The sequence below is a fragment of the Phycomyces blakesleeanus genome, assembly GCF_001638985.1.
Source record: "Phycomyces blakesleeanus NRRL 1555(-) unplaced genomic scaffold PHYBLscaffold_5, whole genome shotgun sequence".
NCBI lineage: Eukaryota > Fungi > Mucoromycota > Mucoromycetes > Mucorales > Phycomycetaceae > Phycomyces > Phycomyces blakesleeanus.
This window is the reverse complement of record NW_017265138.1, coordinates 396417-415372: the sequence shown is the minus strand read 5'-3', so window position 1 is coordinate 415372 and position 18956 is coordinate 396417. Positions and strand designations below refer to the sequence as shown.

Sequence of the window (18956 nt, the reverse complement as noted above, 5' to 3'; positions counted from 1 at the left end):
GTGTGAACCTTGATTAATATGTGTAAAAATGTTAATGTTTTTGTGAATATTGGGTATTGCTTTCATTGAGACAATATATCACAAATGTAACTATTAAGGTTGTTTTTGGCTCTCTTATTTATTTCTGTTTTGTTTTGAGTTACAGCCACACGATTCAGATACCATTTACCTTTATTGATCTACAAAGTCGTTTCATGATGTCTTTAAAGATAGTCTTATTAACAAAGAATTGGTGGTTTGTAGATTTGATAGACTCTTCTTCGTTCCTTGTAATTTAAGCTGCATTTGTTCTCAAACTAGCTAATGATAATAATAATAATAATAATAATAATAATAAACTATAGATTCATCATCTCACTCAAGATATCAGCCCATGGTTATTTTTAGTGCCAATGTTCTTTCGAAAGGATAACCCTCCATATACCAGTTGCATTTCATTTTCCTTTTTTAAAAAATTCCATATACAAAGCTGATCACTTTTAAATGCAAAGTACAGTAATCAACGGCTATTCTGAAGCTGTGTCAACCTTTTTTTTTTACTTAAAACTATGTACATAATATTCTTACATTTTATCACTGCTTTCTAAAGTACACACAAAAAATAATATAAACGGAGGATTTTTTTATGTGTATTTTGTTAATGCATTTACAGCCTACAGTTTATCTTGTTAGATATCCTCTGTGACAGCTGAGAAACTTTTGCACCCCTCAAGTGTTCTTGTGTTCTTCTTATTTAACAGACCATAGGAGTAAATCTATTTTATCTTGGTTAAATATAGTGACCATACAAATATTTGGATTTTATGATGTAAATACAAGTAGCAGCTGTACAAGGCTGTGTGTTGCATTTAAAGATTAACAAGAAATTAAGATGCTTGCTATTAAATGTTAATACGCAATGCATTTTCAACTTACAAACGTGCCTTTCCCCCTCTTCCTCCTCCTTTACATATAAATATACACGTTAACTGTTTAAAGATATTGATTTACAATTAAATTATACAAGATCTACTAATGATTCACACCTCTATCTCCCTGTTTATATTTTATATTTATTTGTTTGTATATCAATACCGATTGAATCAAACATCTTTTCCTGAGCTTTCCTTTTGAGGATTGGGAGGGGTTTTGTATACAACAACAAAAAAATTATTCCTTCTTTTGCTGCAGGATTATCTATTAAACAAGATTTCAATAATACAAATATATATATATATTTGATAAAATCCTGTTTGTTTAAACTTGTTTTGTGGCAATCATCTAGACAAAGATTCTATCAAACCAGAATATATATATAGATTTTTGTTATTGTTGTTAAAATATGACAACAAGTGATAAACAACTCCTTGGCATACAGTTAAATTCGCAACACTGTTGTCCAATTGAACACTAATTATACACACATACAAGTGATATTAATGTTTAAGGCCAAGGAAATAGACTTGGTAGTCTTGATACTATATTTTTGAAAGTATAAATGAATGGAAATTTTTACTGTAAATCAGCAAAAAAATAAAATAAATATAGAGATGAAAGTTTGTGTGTGTGTGAGATAGAGATAAAAAGAAGAAGAAAAAGTGATCAGAAAGTGAATGAATGGTTTGCTATGATACAACAAAGAAATAAAGATTATATAGAAAGCGATGAAATAATAAAGAAAATTACAGTCTTCTATATGCCTACAAGTCTTTTTTTTAATATAAAAGAAAAAACAAAGGAGTCTATCGTGCCTAGGCTGTGGAAGAAGAAGCCTTTTTTTTTACAACTGCTGATCCTGAAGCATCAAGCGGTTCAGCACAAACTCTTCTTCTTCAACCACGTGTTGGGTGAGGGAGGGAAGTTTACGGTCCAGAAGGGCTACTTCGTAAACTTGCATGTATTCCTCCATTGGACCTTGGGGGCGTTCCCAATCCAAGGCCATAGCACTATGGATCATGCGTAGACAGTACTCCTCGCGAAGTGCCTTACTTTCGGTGGTCTTTGCAAGGTCGTTGCTAAGATCGAAAATAGCTTTCTCAAGACTGGTCTTGGTTTTGTCATCGAATAGATAGGCATTGAAGTGTTCTAAGCTGGCTACAGTTGGAATCTTTGTTTCTTTGTTGCGCATGATGCGAATATCACGTTTGAATTCGTTTTCTTGGTTTTGTTCTTCTTTCCAGACAGGGCGATCAATCAGAATATCCCGCAGACTTCCAGAGCCGGTGGAAAGAACAGAAGCACCATATAACATGCCTTCAATTGCACTCAGACTGGTGCCAGGATGGCCAGGTACAAAAAGAACATCGGCCGCGGCACGGCACAGTACGGACCATTGGCGGTATTCTTTGGGTGTTGCGAGAATGAGGACAGTCTCGGGATACTTGGCCTGAAGCGCTTCAAGCTTTTCAAAGGGATAATCGCCAGGCTGGCCGAGCAGCACGAGACGCATGTTGTATTTCTGGAAGTAAATGGCCGCTTCCTCAAAGCTGGCAGCTCCGTTGCTGTAGTGGAATGTGCCGGTGAATAAAACCATCGGGCGTTTGGAATCTTCTTCACTGAGCAGCTTGCGACGGACCAAGAACCGCTTTGCTCTGTCTTTGGATGTACTAACAAAATCATTAGGGGATGCTCCAAGGGTCCATTGGGAGCGTTGTGTAGGGGCCGTTTGGCGCGCAGGCACAGACTGTTGCTGGATTAAGTTCAGGGCATGGTTAGGGAAAGAGAGGCCGCGTTGGATAAGCTTAGGGTGGGTAAATGGGCTGACGTTGTCAAAGTTGATGCCGTGGGAGACACCGAAGAAACGCCGGTTCTGGGCCTTTAACAAAAGACTGTCCATCATCATTTCCTTCATTGGCACGTCAAGAATACCCTGGACCATGTCTGATGCCATTGACTGGCTTGCCACAGTTACCATATCTGCCGAAGCCACCGCAAGTCCAGACAGGAAAACCCGTTGGTTGTGTGTGTAGCTTTGGGATTCGATAACCTGGCGAGCACGCTGCAGGAAAGCTTTGTTCTGGTTAGAAGTTCGTGCATTGACAAACAAGGCTGGGTCGTCGAGGAACTTTTGTACGCTGTTTATCGAATGGGCATGCTGCAGCTCACGGTTGTACTCATGTAGTGTGTATACAAACACAGGGGGTTTGGGGCCAAGTTGGTTAGTATCACGTCGGTCACGCATGTGTTTTGCAGCATAGGCAGTTGTTGCTCCGTGTAAATGAACTACATCCACACGCGCGACTGTTTCCATGGGTGCAAATAGCGAAACCTCGTCCATGGCGGATGTGCGGTGAGCCACAAATGCTGCTGCTGCCTTTCCAAAATACTGATCTCTCCATTCTCGTGGAAGACCTTTTTGGGGAGAGTTGATATGAAGTGCATTTTTGGCACGGAAGGCCTGGCTGAACGGGGGTCTATTTCCAGGGCCGATCAAATAGAGAGGAATACTTGTGGTTGAGGTGGCGTTTGGTGAGGTGGCAAACACATGTTCTGTTTTCCAGACACGGAACTCTATTGGCACGGGTCGATTATCTTTGTCACGAATATCGATGATTAAGTCCGCACTACGTTTGAGGGTGTATTTGTTCTTGAGAAATGAATAAAAGGGCATTACGACAGAAACTTGAGCGAGGCCAGATTTCTGTTGAGCAGCAGCCAATGCTGTAACAGCCGCACCGAGAGATCCAGTGTTAGCTAAGCCAAACTCTTCAGTGATGTGAAATACAACGGTGTCAGACGAAAGGTTAATTGGTGCAGAGGTGTTTAGGTGTCGATAAGACATGGCTGGGTATTGGCGCACGGCTAATGAGTTTTTTTTTGAAATGAACAATTAGATCCAATATTAGACAAATAAATAAAAAATAATAAAACAGAATTTAGGTAAAATGCTCTAATTTGGTAAGGTCTAGGCTACACCAGAAAAATAGTAATAATTTATTTTATTTTATTTTACCTATCCGCCCAGGTTGAATATCGTCTTGTAGAAGAGCCCATCCTGTCATAAGGGCTACTAGTTCAACAAGTCCAAGGAAGACAAGAAGGGCTGCGAGAGCATGCCACCATCTCCAGCGTTTATCGGATCTAAAGAAAGGTTGTCGAAGTCTGGAAATAAGGGAAGCTGAGGGTTGGCGATGGGTTTGAGTCTTGGAATGGTTGTGGTTGTGGTTGTGGTTGTTATGGCTGTGGCTGTGGCTGTAGTGCATAGGGACGGCCATGAGAGAAGTCGTTAAGGATCCACGGCGATATGTAGGACAGGAGGTATTTCCAAAGAAAGAGCCGTCGACTGAGTTAGGAGGGGGAGGGGCCATTCAAGGGCGTTGATAAAAAGGAAGGTAAGGGAAGGTAGAGTAAAGGAAGGGGAGGGGAAGAAGGTGGTTGAAGTTAGACCCACTCAAGATGTTGATTCTCACAGTACTTATTAAAGTATTTTTCAAAAAATTATCTTTAAAAGGAGATTGAATATAAACGTTCATGGTGCCGTACCACCAATGTAGAACCAGATCCATTCTCCTACACACACATATATACACACACCATTGGCAGTAAAGAGTAGACAAAGCGAGGAGGTGGCTGTCATCATAGGTTGGCATCGCAACACATGTAGCATAACCAAAAGTCCTATCTTTTGTCCAAATATATATATATCTTAAATTTTAAATTTTATATGATTTATCTAATATACTGCTTAATGGCAGATCCTGTTAGTTCTCGTCTCTTTGGGTCGATCATTTATGTAAATATCTATTATTATTAATTATCCAATCAATGTTAATAGAGTTTTATGTTACTCTCGGAAAATAGAGATAAAAATAAATACAACAGCCATAAAAGACAGAATAAAATAAAATAAAAATATGGGCCAAAACTGACAAAGATTTATCCTCATTGGAAAGGCGAGACATCGCACCCTGGATATATCCATTTAGAGACACTCCCCATGCGCAAATTTGAGGTGCCCTACCCTCTTTTACCTTTTCTCTGTCTCTAGAACTATTGCTGTCTTTCTGTCTCTATTTTCGGAAAAAAGAAAGAAAACAGGAATTGCTGATCAAAGTATTTGATTAATCGATATATATATATATATTCTCTTTTGATATCAAAGTAGAAAACATACGACGGTACCTGTATCAACAAATGACCATTACTATCACTTTAATGAAACACACCTTTTACTTAATTCCTTTTCTAGTCAGCAAGTGGCCAGGTTACAGGAACACTTGAGAAACCTTGGTAATAGCAAAGCATTTAAAACCAATAATATCAATCATGTACACCTCTCCAATTCTCTCTCTACCTGTCTATTTTATTTTTAATTTTTTTAGCTGTACCTTTTTGTTCATGGTTCTGATACACCACATACATCTTTTCCGTTCAGCTCCGCAGGTCTGACTCTTCTCTAGATGTTCCATATCCCGAGTGAAACCTCTGCAGTCAACGGCCTAGGACCAGCTGGAAAAATAAGATGTGCACAGATAACGAATAGTTTATTGGTGCCAAAGTGAATATTGAAAGAAATCAATTGGACAGCCACCAAGACATATTATCGTAAGTATAATTATAATGATCAATCACTGCTTTCGCATCCCTATATCTCTGTCGGTTGATTTGTGGACCTCCATCGCACAACCCAATATTTGAACTTCAGATTTGTTTAAAGAAAACAATAATCAAACACAATAAAATAAAACATTCAAATTTAGACAAACTGCTGAGGTAAAAAAATTAAAATTAAATTAAATTTAAAAAAAAAAAAACTAATTTAAAAAATATTATGCTTTTTTTTTCTTTGGTGTAAAACACAAATATTGGTGTAAAAGCTTCTTATATCAAAGTGTAATAAATATAGTTTAATTGACATAATCTACAGAGGAAGTTGTTGACTTGACTTGAGATGATGGTGATAATCATAGTAAATACAAGACTTATAATCAAATGAATGTTACCATTATTTTTTGGCTATTAATTCCTATTATTCTTTGATATTAGTATTATCATTATTGTGCTATAATTCCAAGTTTACCTTGACTAACATTACAAGAGAATAATACATGTCTAGAACTGTATTTGTTCAAAAAGAAACAGTTGGAAAAGAGTAAGATATTGAAAGGTACATCCTTATTTTGAACTACAATAAGACCAAAGAAATGTGAAAAACTGAAATTGAAACATCTTTTTTTACACAAGTCAATGAATTACTCTCGCAAATATAGTAGAAGATGGTAATTGTGTACCCAATTGAGATAGGCGGTAGAGAAGTATGTAAAGTGAGGGACTGAATATTATGGCATAACATCAGAGTCTACAAAAGCCAACCTCCAACTATTAATTCAAACAGGCAATGAAAACGGGTAGTAAATACTTAAATTGTTAACTGTATATAAAAGACTTGAGCAAGAAATATTATCATAAATGTTAAAAGATGAGCATACAAAATATGAAATAAATAAAAGCTCACTCCACACCGGTGCTATTATTACTGCTTCATTTGAGCCAAATCATTAAATTGTTATATGAATCATTTCCTTCTTTGTTTTAGTGGCAAACCTTTTTTTTTTACTTTATCAGAATAAAGCATTCAAATAAACTTACACAAATAGGGATTTCTTTGTAGCCGTGGCTATTTCTTCTTAAAACAGTCCCTATGAAGACGCCTGTCTACCTCATATATATATACCTATATTTCAATTGGCTCGTAAAGAATTTATATAATTTCTTACTTGTTTATTGTCAAATCTCATAAATACAATATTGTATATTCTGTATATTACTATTACTATTTAAGAAGAACATAAATAATGGTATAGATACATAGATACATAGATACATACTCATACTCATACCCATACCCATACAGAAGCACATACACACGTATATATATATATAATTGATAAGCAATAAAAAAACAAGCCTTTCTTTGACTTTATTAATAATATGATCCTATCTATTTATATGTACACATATACACATACACATATATATAATTACAGTTACGGTGGACTGTACTTAATCAAAGCGATGCTGTAGAAAGTCGAAATGAAGCAGAACTTAAAGTAACGTGTCTTGACCAAATCTCAGCAATAAAGGAAATGAATAAACACCTTTGATTACTAGTATTATCATCATCATCATCATTACAAACTACATTACCTTTTTTTATTTTTATAAATGTACAAGTAATTGTGTGTATATAAATCTTTATTCTCAATTTAGGTTGAGAAACTTGTTCGAACCTACAATCGAGCTCTCTTATTACATCAGACCAAACAGCATGATGAAGCCAAGCAACTATATCAAGAAATATTGACCAATGATATGAAAAGTTTGGAATCTCTCAAAGTAAGATTCAAAATCACATCAATGAAATTACACCCTCAAACACATAACGCACACACACACACACGCCCACGCCCGCATATTCGTTCGCTCACATTGCAATGCTATATGTATATATGTATATGTATTTGTGAGTGTGCACATAAAAAATATACAAATATACAAATAAAAAAAATAGGCAATTTACTAAAGTGGAGCCCTCTATCTATCTATCTATCTATCTATCTATCTATCTATCTATCTATCTATCTATCTATCTTTGTGTGCGTGCGAATATTTCTTTTAACATTAAGGATGAATTCCAGACAGAAACAAGTCGAGAACTATTGAGAAATAATTTGCCTTACTTGACCTACAAAAACTATGCAGAAATCCTAAAAGAAGAATACAACGTATCCAATCCAAAAGAAAGTTCAATTGGAAAGAAAGCCATCAAACTTTACTTAAAGGTTTGTGTGTTAAAAGAAAGGAATAAAGAAATATAGATAGGTATACATGAAAAATATCAATTGGGCGATTATGTTATTGTTCTTCTTGTTGTTGCTTATATTCTTACTCCAATATTTTCACAAGGCTTTGGGTACAGATCCAACAGATCCCACAGTTTGGTGCAAAGTAGGAGACTTGTCGCTCCAATTGGACTGCAAAAAAGTAGCGCTAAAGGCATATCAGAGAGGATTGTCTGCTACGCTAGGGTTCCCAAAAACTATTGAATTTTCTGTCATTGATGATGTAAAACCATTTGTATTTGACAATACTAACAAAGTATTCCTGGAAAAGATCCAGTTCAGTTTCATATCTCCAAATATGTGGAGATGCCTTGATGGTATCTGCACTGTAAGTACATTACCACAATATATACCATATAACACATAAACACATAAATACATGTATGTATTTAGGTGTGGGATAGTCTGGGTGTAATACTTTATCTAGAATTTTTATTATTTTTATTATTAATATATATATATATGTTAATCAGGCGGCTTTCAAGATTGGCAATATTTTTGAATGTACATTCTATATCGACTCTATTCTTCCCAAATATCCACATTGGCCAGTTGGGAAAAAGCTTCGAAAAGAGATCGACAAAGAGAGGGATATGGATATATTTATCAATCAAGGCGACAATTATGGTGATGATAGTGAAGATGAGGTGACCATGTATTAAGCCGCACGGATATCTTCAGTATCGTTACAAAACTCAACTTAGCCAGGATCTACAAAAAAACTTCATTTGCTATATCACGAAACAACAGTACCAAAGAAGTATGTATATTATTAGTATTAGCACTCATACGATCGAATTCAATTCAATTCAGTCGATATCAAACCGAGTATTATATACCTCTTTTGTATCGTGTATTAGAGTCAACTTTATAAGGTGAACCGAATATTATATTATACTAGTCATATAAGTTTCAATTGTTCAAACCATTAATGTCATAGTAAAACGCCTCTGTATATGACTTATGTTTGGTTTTTCTCTCTCTCTCTTTATATATATAAAATAATCTTCAAGTCAATGGCTTAATCTCGCACATGTTGTGCGCAATGGTATTTGTATGCCCAATTTAGATGAATAATAGAAACGAGTGTTAACATTGCAAAACCTTGATTACCGTCAAAAAACCACCATTTTGTTTATTCACATATCACATGAGCTTATATATAGCTATTTCTCACATTTTTTTTTAAGAAAAAGCGTTAGAATAGACTTGATCTGATTGTACTTTATCCTTATCAATATACTTGACCATAAGTATTATATGTTTTATCCATATCATATCCGTAGCATAATCATATCACCATAGCCATATGATACATGAGAAATGACACGGGTAGAGTATAAGAGTAGCGTATTCTTAGTGATACGTTGCATACGTCTTCAAACCACTCGTTGACCCAAACATATCATAGCTTTCTAAATCTTTCTTGTGTATATATTAAAAGAAAAAGAAGAAAAACAGTGCTTAATCAAAACTCAACCTTAAAACGGCCCTTAAAACCCCAAAAAGCTTGCAAGGACATCCCACTAAAGTCGCCTCCCCCCTTTTTCATTAATTTACTATAGTGTAGCGTATAATTGACTAACTAATTAACATAATGGAAATTCAGTACTGGTTGATAAGGATACCAAGTAGAAATGTCATAAATGTCATAAGTATTGACTTTTTGTGTCGAATAAACCCCAAAACACGATATATACCTTTATTTTACTTGCACAGTTATAATTGTTAGTAGTCTCTCTCTCTTCCTCTACTCATCATGTTTACCCTATGCTGTTTATCACAAAAGTCTCAGTGTAATAAACAAGTATACCATGTGATTGCTTAGCGGTATCAGATCAATTATTATGTAAGTAACAGTGTCACAATGATTGTGCTAATAAATATGTAAAAAACATTCGAGGAAAAAATATATGCATATCTCTCATACACATACACTGAAATTACAAAACGTTACCCTGAATAAACCTTTATTGATCACAGCGCAAAAAGTACTTTACTTCTTTATAACCTTACAATTCTCAGTATATATATATACGTATTTGTGGATATAGCAATGATACTGTAATCTGTAGATCACGAGGATTACTTCTCTACATTACAAACCTGCGAATGGAAAGATCAAAAATACAAAATATAGATTTGGTATATCATGGGTACTCATCATATCTTTACTCTAATACAAGCAGCTTTCATCGCAGACCAGACATTAGCTATTTATTTATTTTTGTGCACAACAATATAGTGTAACCTGCAAGAACTATAAACAGACAAGGTCTAGAAGTGAACCTTTTTTATAAGGAAGAAAGAAATGTATCACTACGGGAAAAAAAGTGGTCTTTTTGGTGGTCTTTTAGGTGGTATTTTAGGTGGTCTTTTGGGTGGCAGTTTTGGTAAAACCAGCAAAAAGACCATCCCTATTTTTGGAAATATAATTAGATCTCCGTTGACTGATGGATGTTAGGTTTTATTCATATCCCGATATTTAAATTTATGTATTATTCTTCTCGTTCTATTGGTAGAAAGAAAATAAAAAAGAGCTTTCTTATTGGTATAGATGGAAAAAAAGAATCTTTGTATTGTCACTCATAAAATACTTTCGTTATACTGCTACTTTTAATTGGATAATATAAACTTTATTGCAGTATGCACATTGATAGTATTGGTCATTTAAATAAAAGCATTCTCTCAATTGGTTCTCATATATATATTCTGATTCATTCACAGTTTTAATTGGGCAAAAAAAATTTATTTCATAGAAGATCATTATTTAAAAATGTTTTTATTGGTTGTTATAATAGAAATAATATTTTATTCATGAATCGTACTGGCTAAAATTCCTTCAGATTATTACATATTCTCACATTAATTACACAATTTATTGTACCTACCAGATATGAACTTACCAGAGTATTCTCGCTTCTTACGCCCTCTCCAGAGCTGGCTAACCCTTGCAATTGATGCCCAGTTTCTGTGGCATCTGGTAAAATCGATTCCATTGTCTCTGAGTATGATGGAATGATTGATACACAGCCTGTTTTTATCCTCTTGAGGAAGCAATGACCAGCCAGGGTTTGTTCCAAGATCCTGAACAGATGGAAGAGCTGCCAGTTGATCACATATGACCTTGGTACATGTGTTAACAATTCTCTTGGTTTCCTCGGTCAATTCTATTCTAAGATCGTCTGTTATCATCTTGTATATATGCTTTAAAGTTATATCGTTGATTTTTGATACGGGTCTTGGAATGATGCCAGTAAGAGTCTATTATGTTTGACATTAATTGAAAGGACTTTAGTTGTTATAGTATTTGCTTACACTGGTAGAGGTTACAATAGTTCTATCTGGAAATTCCCGATCTTTAAATTCATTGTAAAAACTTGTCATTTGAAGTTGCATCGCATCTTGTCTTTTTTCTAATGCTTCTTGACGGCCTAGCAATGCTTCTTGACCACTCTTTAGGGAAATAAGTGCCGCTTGTATTCCTTGAAGCAACTGAATCACTGTATTGTCTGTATTGTTCATAATTGTAAGAAAAAATCAGTTACGTGTTTGTTATAGAAAAAGAAAGAAAGAGAAAATTTTTTACCAGAAACTATTATTAGTTTCAAATCTTTAGCTTCAATTTTTTAGCTTCAAATTATTAGTTTCAAATTATCTGTACAAATCTATTGGTTACTCCTGAAGAAACATTGATCTAGTAACTTCACTGATGACATACAGATACTTCTTTAAGATCCCGAGCATATATTCAGAATGCATATAACATCATTGTCTTTATATAATTAAGTATAAAGCTATACATTCAGAAAGTAATTAATTCTATTCTTACTTATATAACAAAGTTTTTTTTTTACCTACCTCAAACATGTCCAAAATTACAAAAGCCCCTCGTTACCAATGCCGTACTTGCAAGTCGACCTTTAATAACAGTCGAACATATAAAAGATGTCTCGAACGATGCATGACAAATAGGGCAGAATTACTTGCCAATGGCGAAGTTTCCCAAACTGTCTCTCTTCCTGATCAAAGCCAGTTTACATCAGCAATGGTTCCTAACTTGGCTTTTGGGTAAGCTTATCAAAAGCAAAAACACAAAACGATAGACAGTATATTAATTAGCTGTATACTTTGATAAACAAACAGAGAAAACATCAACACAAGCAGTAGTGAGGATATGGATATCATTGACAGTACTGAAGATGATGAGTCCATGGTGAGATACATAAATACATATATTATGATAATCATACTTATTGTTGTTTATCTTACTATAGTACGATTTTGGAGAAGAATGCGAGAATGTCATTGACGAAATTGAAGGCACCACACCCTCGCTAGTCTTTGATTTTAGCCAGCCTCTTCCTGTTCCCAGCAACGATGATAAAAAGAATCTCGCGTTCATGCAGTTGATCCAAGAGTTCGGAATTTCTCGTCGAGCCCACGAAAAGATTGTAGAACACTTCAACCAGATCCTTGATTGTTCTATCAATATTACGTACCGAGCATGCAGCCCACACCTTGGAAACAAGCTTCTTGAGCGCTTCTCGGGTATCAAAGCAGACGGATACGACATTTGCATCAGAGGTTGTATGCAGTTCAACAACGAGAATGATATCGCATGCGTAAAATGCGGTGAAGCAAGATACAAAAATGGCCAAACTAGCGAAAGTGACACCAGGGTTCCTGTGAGATCGATCGTACAGCTTCCTTTGGCCAGACAGCTTGCTTTGTGCTTGGCTGATGACAAGACCAGGGCTGAAATGCTCTATCGTCATAACCACCAATCCAGCCAAGACGGGCAGAAAGCAGATGTTTTCGATGGTCATGTATACCAATCCATGAAGCATCTGTTTTCTGGTGAAAACGATATTGCGATTTCGTTGTCCATGGACGGGTTCAACCCACACAATGTACCTGGATCAGTAACCATTGTTCATGCAACTGTCTTAAACTTGAATCCGACGATCCGTTATGAGAAAAACAGGATGATCCAAATAGCAATGCTTCCTGGTTGCACTGGTCCCAGTGACATCTGGTCTTTTCTTGAGCCAACGCTGAGAGATCTCCGTTTGCTCCAGACAGAAGGCATGGAAGTAAAGACACCGACGACAACGATCAGGGCAAAGGTACATGTCCTCATGGCCACTGGCGATATTCCAGCTCTGGCAAAGCTGGCATGCCATGTTGGCCACACGAGTAAGAATGGCTGTCGTATTTGTCACGTAGTGGGCCAAACTCCTAAACATGGCCAGTACTTCCGCATGTTGCCTGGAACCCAGACGCGCTCACTGGAGAGTTTCAGGAACTACAATCTGGCAAGCAGTGAAGACAGAAAGGGGCTCAATGGTCAGTCACCGTTAGCCTCAATGGAAACATTCTCTGGCCCGTTTTTTTTCGCGTTAGACGAGATGCATGGTCTGTGCCACGGAATCGGTAAACAGGTATGGGGACTTGTACGCGGAAAGTATGGAATCAAGCATCCTCTATGTCTTTCTCTTGCCACTCAAAGGGAGATTGGTGCTGCAATGGTAGCCGCAAAATCCACAATCCCTACATCGTTGCATGGTGCCTGGAGAGACGTGACAAAGAATGCCGGTTTCTTTAGAGCTGTGGATTGGGCAGACTTTTTACTCTTTGTTGTCCCCACGTTGGTTGCAGAGCGTGTCCAGGACTTGGTTGCCCGAAATGCATTACTTGGCCTGGTTCAAACATGCAATTTACTCATGAGCTGGGAGTTATCAGCAGAGGATCAAACCTCGATAAGAAGGTATGTTTAATGCCATATTTTATTTCATTTTTCATAGTAATTTACTTTTACCTTTTTTCTTAGTAATCTTGTAGAATGGAACTTATTCCTAGAGAGTCTTCTTTCTACAGCAGATATTGACATTGGCGTGTTCACAATTAACCAGCACATTATTCAGCATTATCCTCAGATGATTGATCTATATGGCCCGCCAAGAGCATATAGCACACGATCCGTGGAAAGAGCCATTGGTGAGTACTCCAGGTCCATCAAGAGTAACTCCCAAGTCAGTGTCAATGCTGGAAACATCATGATCAGACTGGCGCAATCCCGGCGTGTAGCGGAACTGACAACCGTTGCAAACACAAAAACTCCACCAGCTAACCTTCTAGTTTACAGTGCATATACCGATGGGTGGCCTGTTACAGAAGGAGGTGATCCTGCCAATGCTGAGTGTGAGATTGAGTTCTGGGGGCCTTTGAAGAATTTAACAATTTTCGATAGCTTTGAAGATAGATCTCATCTTTCATTGCTTCTTAAAACGTTTTATGATTTGAAGGGGGAAGAATTTAGTATGCTTGAGCCTTCCATAAAGACAAGCCGCAAGGCCTATCTTAATGGTTGTGTTATTGACGCTGCATTCAACCAAAGTTCTACAAGAGAGGCATGTCATGTTCATGTGCAGCTACAAGTGGACATGAACTCCAGAAGATCCCGCTCTTACCGTCCAGGATATAAGCATTTCTTCGGAAAGGTGGTTATATTCTTCCAACATGTACACAACTCGAAGAGATGGCCACTAGCTCTCATAACCATATATAGTGTGCATTTGAAAAATGGATTGCCTATTACATCTGTAGTAAAGCCGAAGACTATAGTGATTCATGCCAGTGACATTGTAGAGTTGGTTGGCTTGGTGCCATCAAATGTCAATGGTAGCCATTACATCATTTGGCCTAGCCTTAAACGTGGCCCAAAATTGACACTTGGTGCCTTAAGTGATATATAATTTGTTTTTTTTTTTTTGTAATAAATTTTTCTTTTTTTTTCAAATTGTCTTAACAAATTTTATCCAAGCAGCAGAAAGTTTAGATATTTTCTTTTTTTTTTATTTCTGACATCCAATATTTCTCAATTCCAATATATATTTACCAAAAATGTAAGATGTTTAATTAGAATGGACATTTGTCCCTCCTGAGATTTAATTTTAAGCGATTCATTTGCTTTTTATCAACCATTTCAAAGAACAAAGATTTTCTTGTTTCAACTTGGATTTTTGGTGATTTTTTGATTATTATAGGCCAAAAATGAAGTCACAAATTCAAAAAAGACCACCTTTTTCCCATAGTGTATTGTAAGATCAAATTTATATTATCTTAGTAAATGCTATATATATATGAATAATCATAATATTTATATAAGCAAAATGTATTGGTGTGGGGCGGGGTAAGAGCAATTAATTACTTATTAAATGCGTAAAATATGACAACTATACTCAAAGTAAGGTTGGCTACCTCCTCTGTCGCAAGGCATGGACATTGGGTACACCCAATTCGGCCTAAATATAAATTAGTTACAGCGATCTTGTACAACCAGAAACAAGGGCAAAGAGAAGAATATATATAATTCGAGTACGCATACCTTTGTATGAGCAATCCCAGCCTTCTCCATTATTTGGGAGTCTGGCGAAGATGAGCAGCGGTAGAAGCCACAATCCTAAACAAGACCCAGGTTTAATTAAAGAGGTACATTTTATACAGCTCTAGGTACTCACTGGTGACCACGGTAACTGGCACATCCAACAAAAACTAAAGCCACATAAGGAACAATCGACCTTATTACATCCTTCGTCTCTGTGAATCATGATTGAACAATTTGGGCAGCGCCGACTAGTAGAAAGAATATAACGTTATCCTTTGTTGATTAATTCTTACTTATTTTATTTACCTATTTTCCAGCTTCCATTCAATTGTCTTGGCTAGATCTACCGATAATTGGCTGTCTTCCAACTTATTTCTCATGTTATCCTCACACGACTGGCTCGCGTGCTTATCTTCACCACATTGTAAGCAGAAGTCTGTATTGCACTTTGAGCTTTAGATAAAAGCACAGCTTGTTAGTTCTAGGCATATAGTGGACAAGTATTGTCAAATTACCATGTAATATCTGGGAAATTTCGGATGTGAGTGAATTGAATTGTGCGCCAGGTATCGGAGCTCATGTTTGTTTGACACAAATGCTCGGCTATAGTAGTGCCCACGGAAGGCAGGTGAGGATGATGCAGGTCAAACTTCTTGATGGCATTGAGCAGATGCTCATATATCTCTGGTAATGTGTTATTCTGTGACCAAGACGGGTTTTCAATCATCCATGTGGCATGCCTAATGTCCTCATGGCTTGGATGTTCCGTGTGACCTTCTTGAGTGCAGCTACCAAGGCTGTCTTTAAGAAGTTTATATGATGCATAAAGATGACTTTTTTTTTGGTTATTGTTGGAAAAGTAAGTATCAATGGCTTGTAGAAATACAGATAGTAACTTACTTTACATCCTTGTTCCTTTTCGTGTAGTCAAGAGGCTTGTTTTCAGTCTCGCAACAGGGACAAGCACGGGTGTAGCTGCGGTAGGGTTGATTGAATTTGTTGTAGTGTTCTAGTACAGCCGGAGACACATATTTGCTCCATTCTGACTTGGGGACCGTACGTTGGCAGACAGGGCATTGTATTTGAGTAACTCCTAGTCCCCAAGAAGACTTTACAACTTCGGTAACATACAATCCGAAGCATTCCTGACAGAACTGGTCTCTACAGAGCTCTAAGCACAACTCAAGACGAGCGTCGAAACAGATAGAGCATCGTTGAAGCCAATAATTCATTTCTTCTTCCTCAAACTCATCACTATCCTCAGTGTACTGATCTTCTGAGTCTTGAGTATAACTAAGTGCCATAGGATCCAAGTGTTATAAGAAAATTTAAAAAAATTAATAAAAAGAAAGGTCAAGATTTTATCAAAAAGAGAAGAGAAAAAGCAAGTAAAAATAATAGTAGTATACAAATAAGAAGGGGGAAAAACAAGTGATGATGTCAAGAGGATCATATCAATTAAACAAGTAGGCAATTCTTGTCTTTAATTGGGGATTAGATAAACTGTGTGGGTCGAGACAACACGATACGTCCGAGAAAGAGCTTAATATCTAGACGGGTGACTTGTACTTGTATAGGGGAAGATCACACACACAAGCAAGTAAACTCCTACCAAATTATGCAAATTCTTACTTCATTTTTTTTTAACTCTTTTTTTTTTCTTTCCCAGTGCCACCTTGTTCATAAAAAAACACGAGTCACTCTGCATTCCTTGCTTTGGATCTCTTTCTTATTGAATTCACATTATGGAAACCAAACCAAATGATTTTTCATCCGACCCCCGGATGAAGTTTGATGAACAAACAGGAAAATGGTCATATGTAGGAGAAGACGGCGTGTCATTCGAGTACGATACAAATGTGAATGCCTGGTTTCCAATGGTAAACTATCTTTTTTTTTTAATTTTTTTTTCATTATCCCGGATTTATTCTGACCATTGTTTTATGTCTCATGTTATTAAATATATAGTACAACCAAGAATTGATTGAGTCGCAACAGTCAGTCTATGCAGTCGAGGGTGTAGACGAATCGGTAAATAATAAAAGTGATAATCTCATTTTTAGAGCCATTGGACTAATCAATCATAACTATCATAGGCTCCTGCTGTTTTGCCCCGCGAAAAGAAGAAGCGAATCTATACATACGAAGTAATTTACTTGTTTGGTTAACACTAGTATATGTATAATTATTAACATACTCTTTTCTTTTTGTAGGATCCAGAAGAAGAAGCAAAGAAGAAGCAAAAGCGCGAACCCGTCAAGAAACCAAACACAAGCGTTTATATCACACACCTTCCATTGGATGTTACAGTTGATGAAATGAAACAGACTTTTAGTAAATGTGGCTTGATTATGGAGGATTTGGAGACAGGTAAGACTTATTCTATACAATATATATATATAGGAAATGTAAATATGAATAGTGGTATTGAGAATATGTATATATGATGTGTGTGTGTGTGTGTGTGTTTAGGTGAACCCAAAATCAAACTTTACAAAGATGACAAGGGTACTTTCAAGGGAGATGCACTTGTAACTTATTTCAAAGAAGATTCTGTGCCTTTGGCTATCAATCTACTGGATGAATCAGAGTTGCGTCTTGGAAAGCCAGAAACCAAGATTAGTGTACAGCAGGCAAGTTTTCTTCTTATTTACCCGCAAGAGAAATAAATGTATATATGTCAATGTTACCCATCCCTACTATTGATGATTTAGCTTATGTAATTAACACACAGTATTTGGTAATAGGCAGTATTTAAGGATAAAGAAATTGACCCAAAGAAAAAATCTGTGCCACAGACCCAAAAGAATAAAGTAAAAAAGAAGTTGCATCAGTTGAAGAGGTAAGGTTTTGTATTCGAAGTACAAGAAACTCATCTTACATGACATAGAAAACTTGACTGGTTTGATGATGAGAGTGGAAAGAAGGATGAAAAGTTTTCAAAGATTGTTATCTTGAAGCACATGTACACTCAAGAGGAATTGGATGTAAGGGTTAAATGAATATATGTGAAGAAATATCTTCTCATTTATTATTATTTGTATGTGTGTTTTAGGAGGACCCGACGCTCTTATTGGAACTTAAAGACGATGTACGAGGCGAATGCGAAAAATTGGGTGAGGTGACAAACGTGATTCTTTACGATGTAAGTATCAAATTTACTTTGCTTTTTTGTTTTGAAGTGCTAATTATCTTGTGTAGAAATCACCTGGAGGAATTATTTCTGTTAGATTTATGGATACAGAGAGCGCAAATGCTTGTGTAGTGGCAAGTAGTACAGAAAACAAGGCAACATGAGAAACTAACTACAAATTTAGAAAATGAACAAGCGATTCTTTGCTGGCCGTCAGATTGAGGCCGAGATTTACGATGGAAAGGCACGATACGAGAAGAGTGGTGGAAAGTCCAACGTAGAAGAAGACGAGGAGGAAGAGAAGAAGAGACTGGAGCGTTATGCAAAATGGCTGGAAGAACAAGGCTCTGAGGAGCATGTCGAGGGAGAGGGTCAATAAAAATAATACAAGATAATAATCTACTTACTGCGTTGGTGGGTGACGCAGCCTAAAAACAAGAAAAGAACAAAACCAGATAGAGAAAGAGAGAGAAAAAAATGATTCTTTACTAGGTCCATCAGAACAACCTTTGGTCTTGATTGTGATCTCCTGAATGGCTTCCCCTTGTTACACTCAGGCAACTCCTTTTACTTACCCCCTTATTTTTTACAGTCTTTGTTTTTCTCTTGCTCT

At 36.5% G+C, this 18956-nt stretch overlaps 6 protein-coding genes across 6 annotated transcripts; 2 read left to right on the top strand and 4 right to left on the bottom strand.

Annotated features, from left to right (window-relative positions):
- Nucleotides 1–1417: 1417 nt before the first annotated feature.
- PHYBLDRAFT_185781 (glycosyltransferase family 5 protein) lies at nt 1418–4334 on the bottom strand. The gene is made up of 2 exons (XM_018439141.1): nt 3932–4334; nt 1418–3780 (listed from the first exon to the last, which is right to left on the bottom strand). Exons 1-2 carry the CDS (start codon nt 4284–4286, stop codon nt 1760–1762), a joined length of 2376 nt encoding a protein of 791 aa, XP_018294656.1. The 5' UTR covers nt 4287–4334; the 3' UTR covers nt 1418–1759.
- A 2439-nt stretch (nt 4335–6773) lies between these two features.
- On the top strand, nt 6774–8482 carry PHYBLDRAFT_165141 (hypothetical protein; the record flags this gene model as incomplete). The annotated part of the gene is made up of 7 exons (XM_018435168.1): nt 6774–6776; nt 6966–7028; nt 7189–7314; nt 7605–7760; nt 7885–8148; nt 8214–8231; nt 8294–8482. 7 exons carry the CDS (start codon nt 6774–6776, stop codon nt 8480–8482), a joined length of 819 nt encoding a protein of 272 aa, XP_018294655.1.
- A 2149-nt stretch (nt 8483–10631) lies between these two features.
- On the bottom strand, nt 10632–11345 carry PHYBLDRAFT_165140 (hypothetical protein; the record flags this gene model as incomplete). Its single annotated transcript, XM_018435167.1, has 3 exons — nt 10632–10660; nt 10727–11084; nt 11139–11345. The coding sequence occupies 3 exons, from the start codon at nt 11343–11345 to the stop codon at nt 10632–10634; spliced, it is 594 nt and encodes a 197-aa protein (XP_018294654.1).
- Nucleotides 11346–11572: 227 nt separating this feature from the next.
- Nucleotides 11573–12438, bottom strand: PHYBLDRAFT_157957 (hypothetical protein). The gene is made up of 2 exons (XM_018433704.1): nt 12093–12438; nt 11573–11896 (listed from the first exon to the last, which is right to left on the bottom strand). Exons 1-2 carry the CDS (start codon nt 12400–12402, stop codon nt 11847–11849), a joined length of 360 nt encoding a protein of 119 aa, XP_018294653.1. The 5' UTR covers nt 12403–12438; the 3' UTR covers nt 11573–11846.
- Nucleotides 12439–14945: 2507 nt separating this feature from the next.
- Nucleotides 14946–16514, bottom strand: PHYBLDRAFT_165138 (hypothetical protein; the record flags this gene model as incomplete). The annotated part of the gene is made up of 7 exons (XM_018435166.1): nt 14946–14955; nt 15084–15127; nt 15211–15285; nt 15344–15458; nt 15517–15663; nt 15726–16043; nt 16111–16514. 7 exons carry the CDS (start codon nt 16512–16514, stop codon nt 14946–14948), a joined length of 1113 nt encoding a protein of 370 aa, XP_018294652.1.
- A 441-nt stretch (nt 16515–16955) lies between these two features.
- On the top strand, nt 16956–18722 carry PHYBLDRAFT_109010 (hypothetical protein; the record flags this gene model as incomplete). Its single annotated transcript, XM_018428086.1, has 10 exons — nt 16956–17090; nt 17179–17241; nt 17307–17357; nt 17424–17580; nt 17683–17847; nt 17962–18052; nt 18101–18197; nt 18266–18355; nt 18412–18474; nt 18528–18722. 10 exons carry the CDS (start codon nt 16956–16958, stop codon nt 18720–18722), a joined length of 1107 nt encoding a protein of 368 aa, XP_018294651.1.
- Nucleotides 18723–18956: the final 234 nt, after the last annotated feature.

Excerpts from the sequence above, each read along its gene's own strand:
- PHYBLDRAFT_185781 (XM_018439141.1), bottom strand. The coding sequence starts at position 4,286 with ATGGCCCCTCCCCCTCCTAACTCAGTCGACGGCTCTTTCTTTGGAAAT. Across the intron at positions 3,781-3,931 it reads TATTCAACCTGGGCGGATAG|CCGTGCGCCAATACCCAGCC; the intron begins GTAAAATAAAAT and ends AAAACTCATTAG.
- PHYBLDRAFT_157957 (XM_018433704.1), bottom strand. The coding sequence starts at position 12,402 with ATGCAAATGTCGTATCCGTCTGCTTTGATACCCGAGAAGCGCTCAAGA. Across the intron at positions 11,897-12,092 it reads TTCTCCAAAATCGTACTATA|CTTACCCAAAAGCCAAGTTA; the intron begins GTAAGATAAACA and ends GCTTTTGATAAG.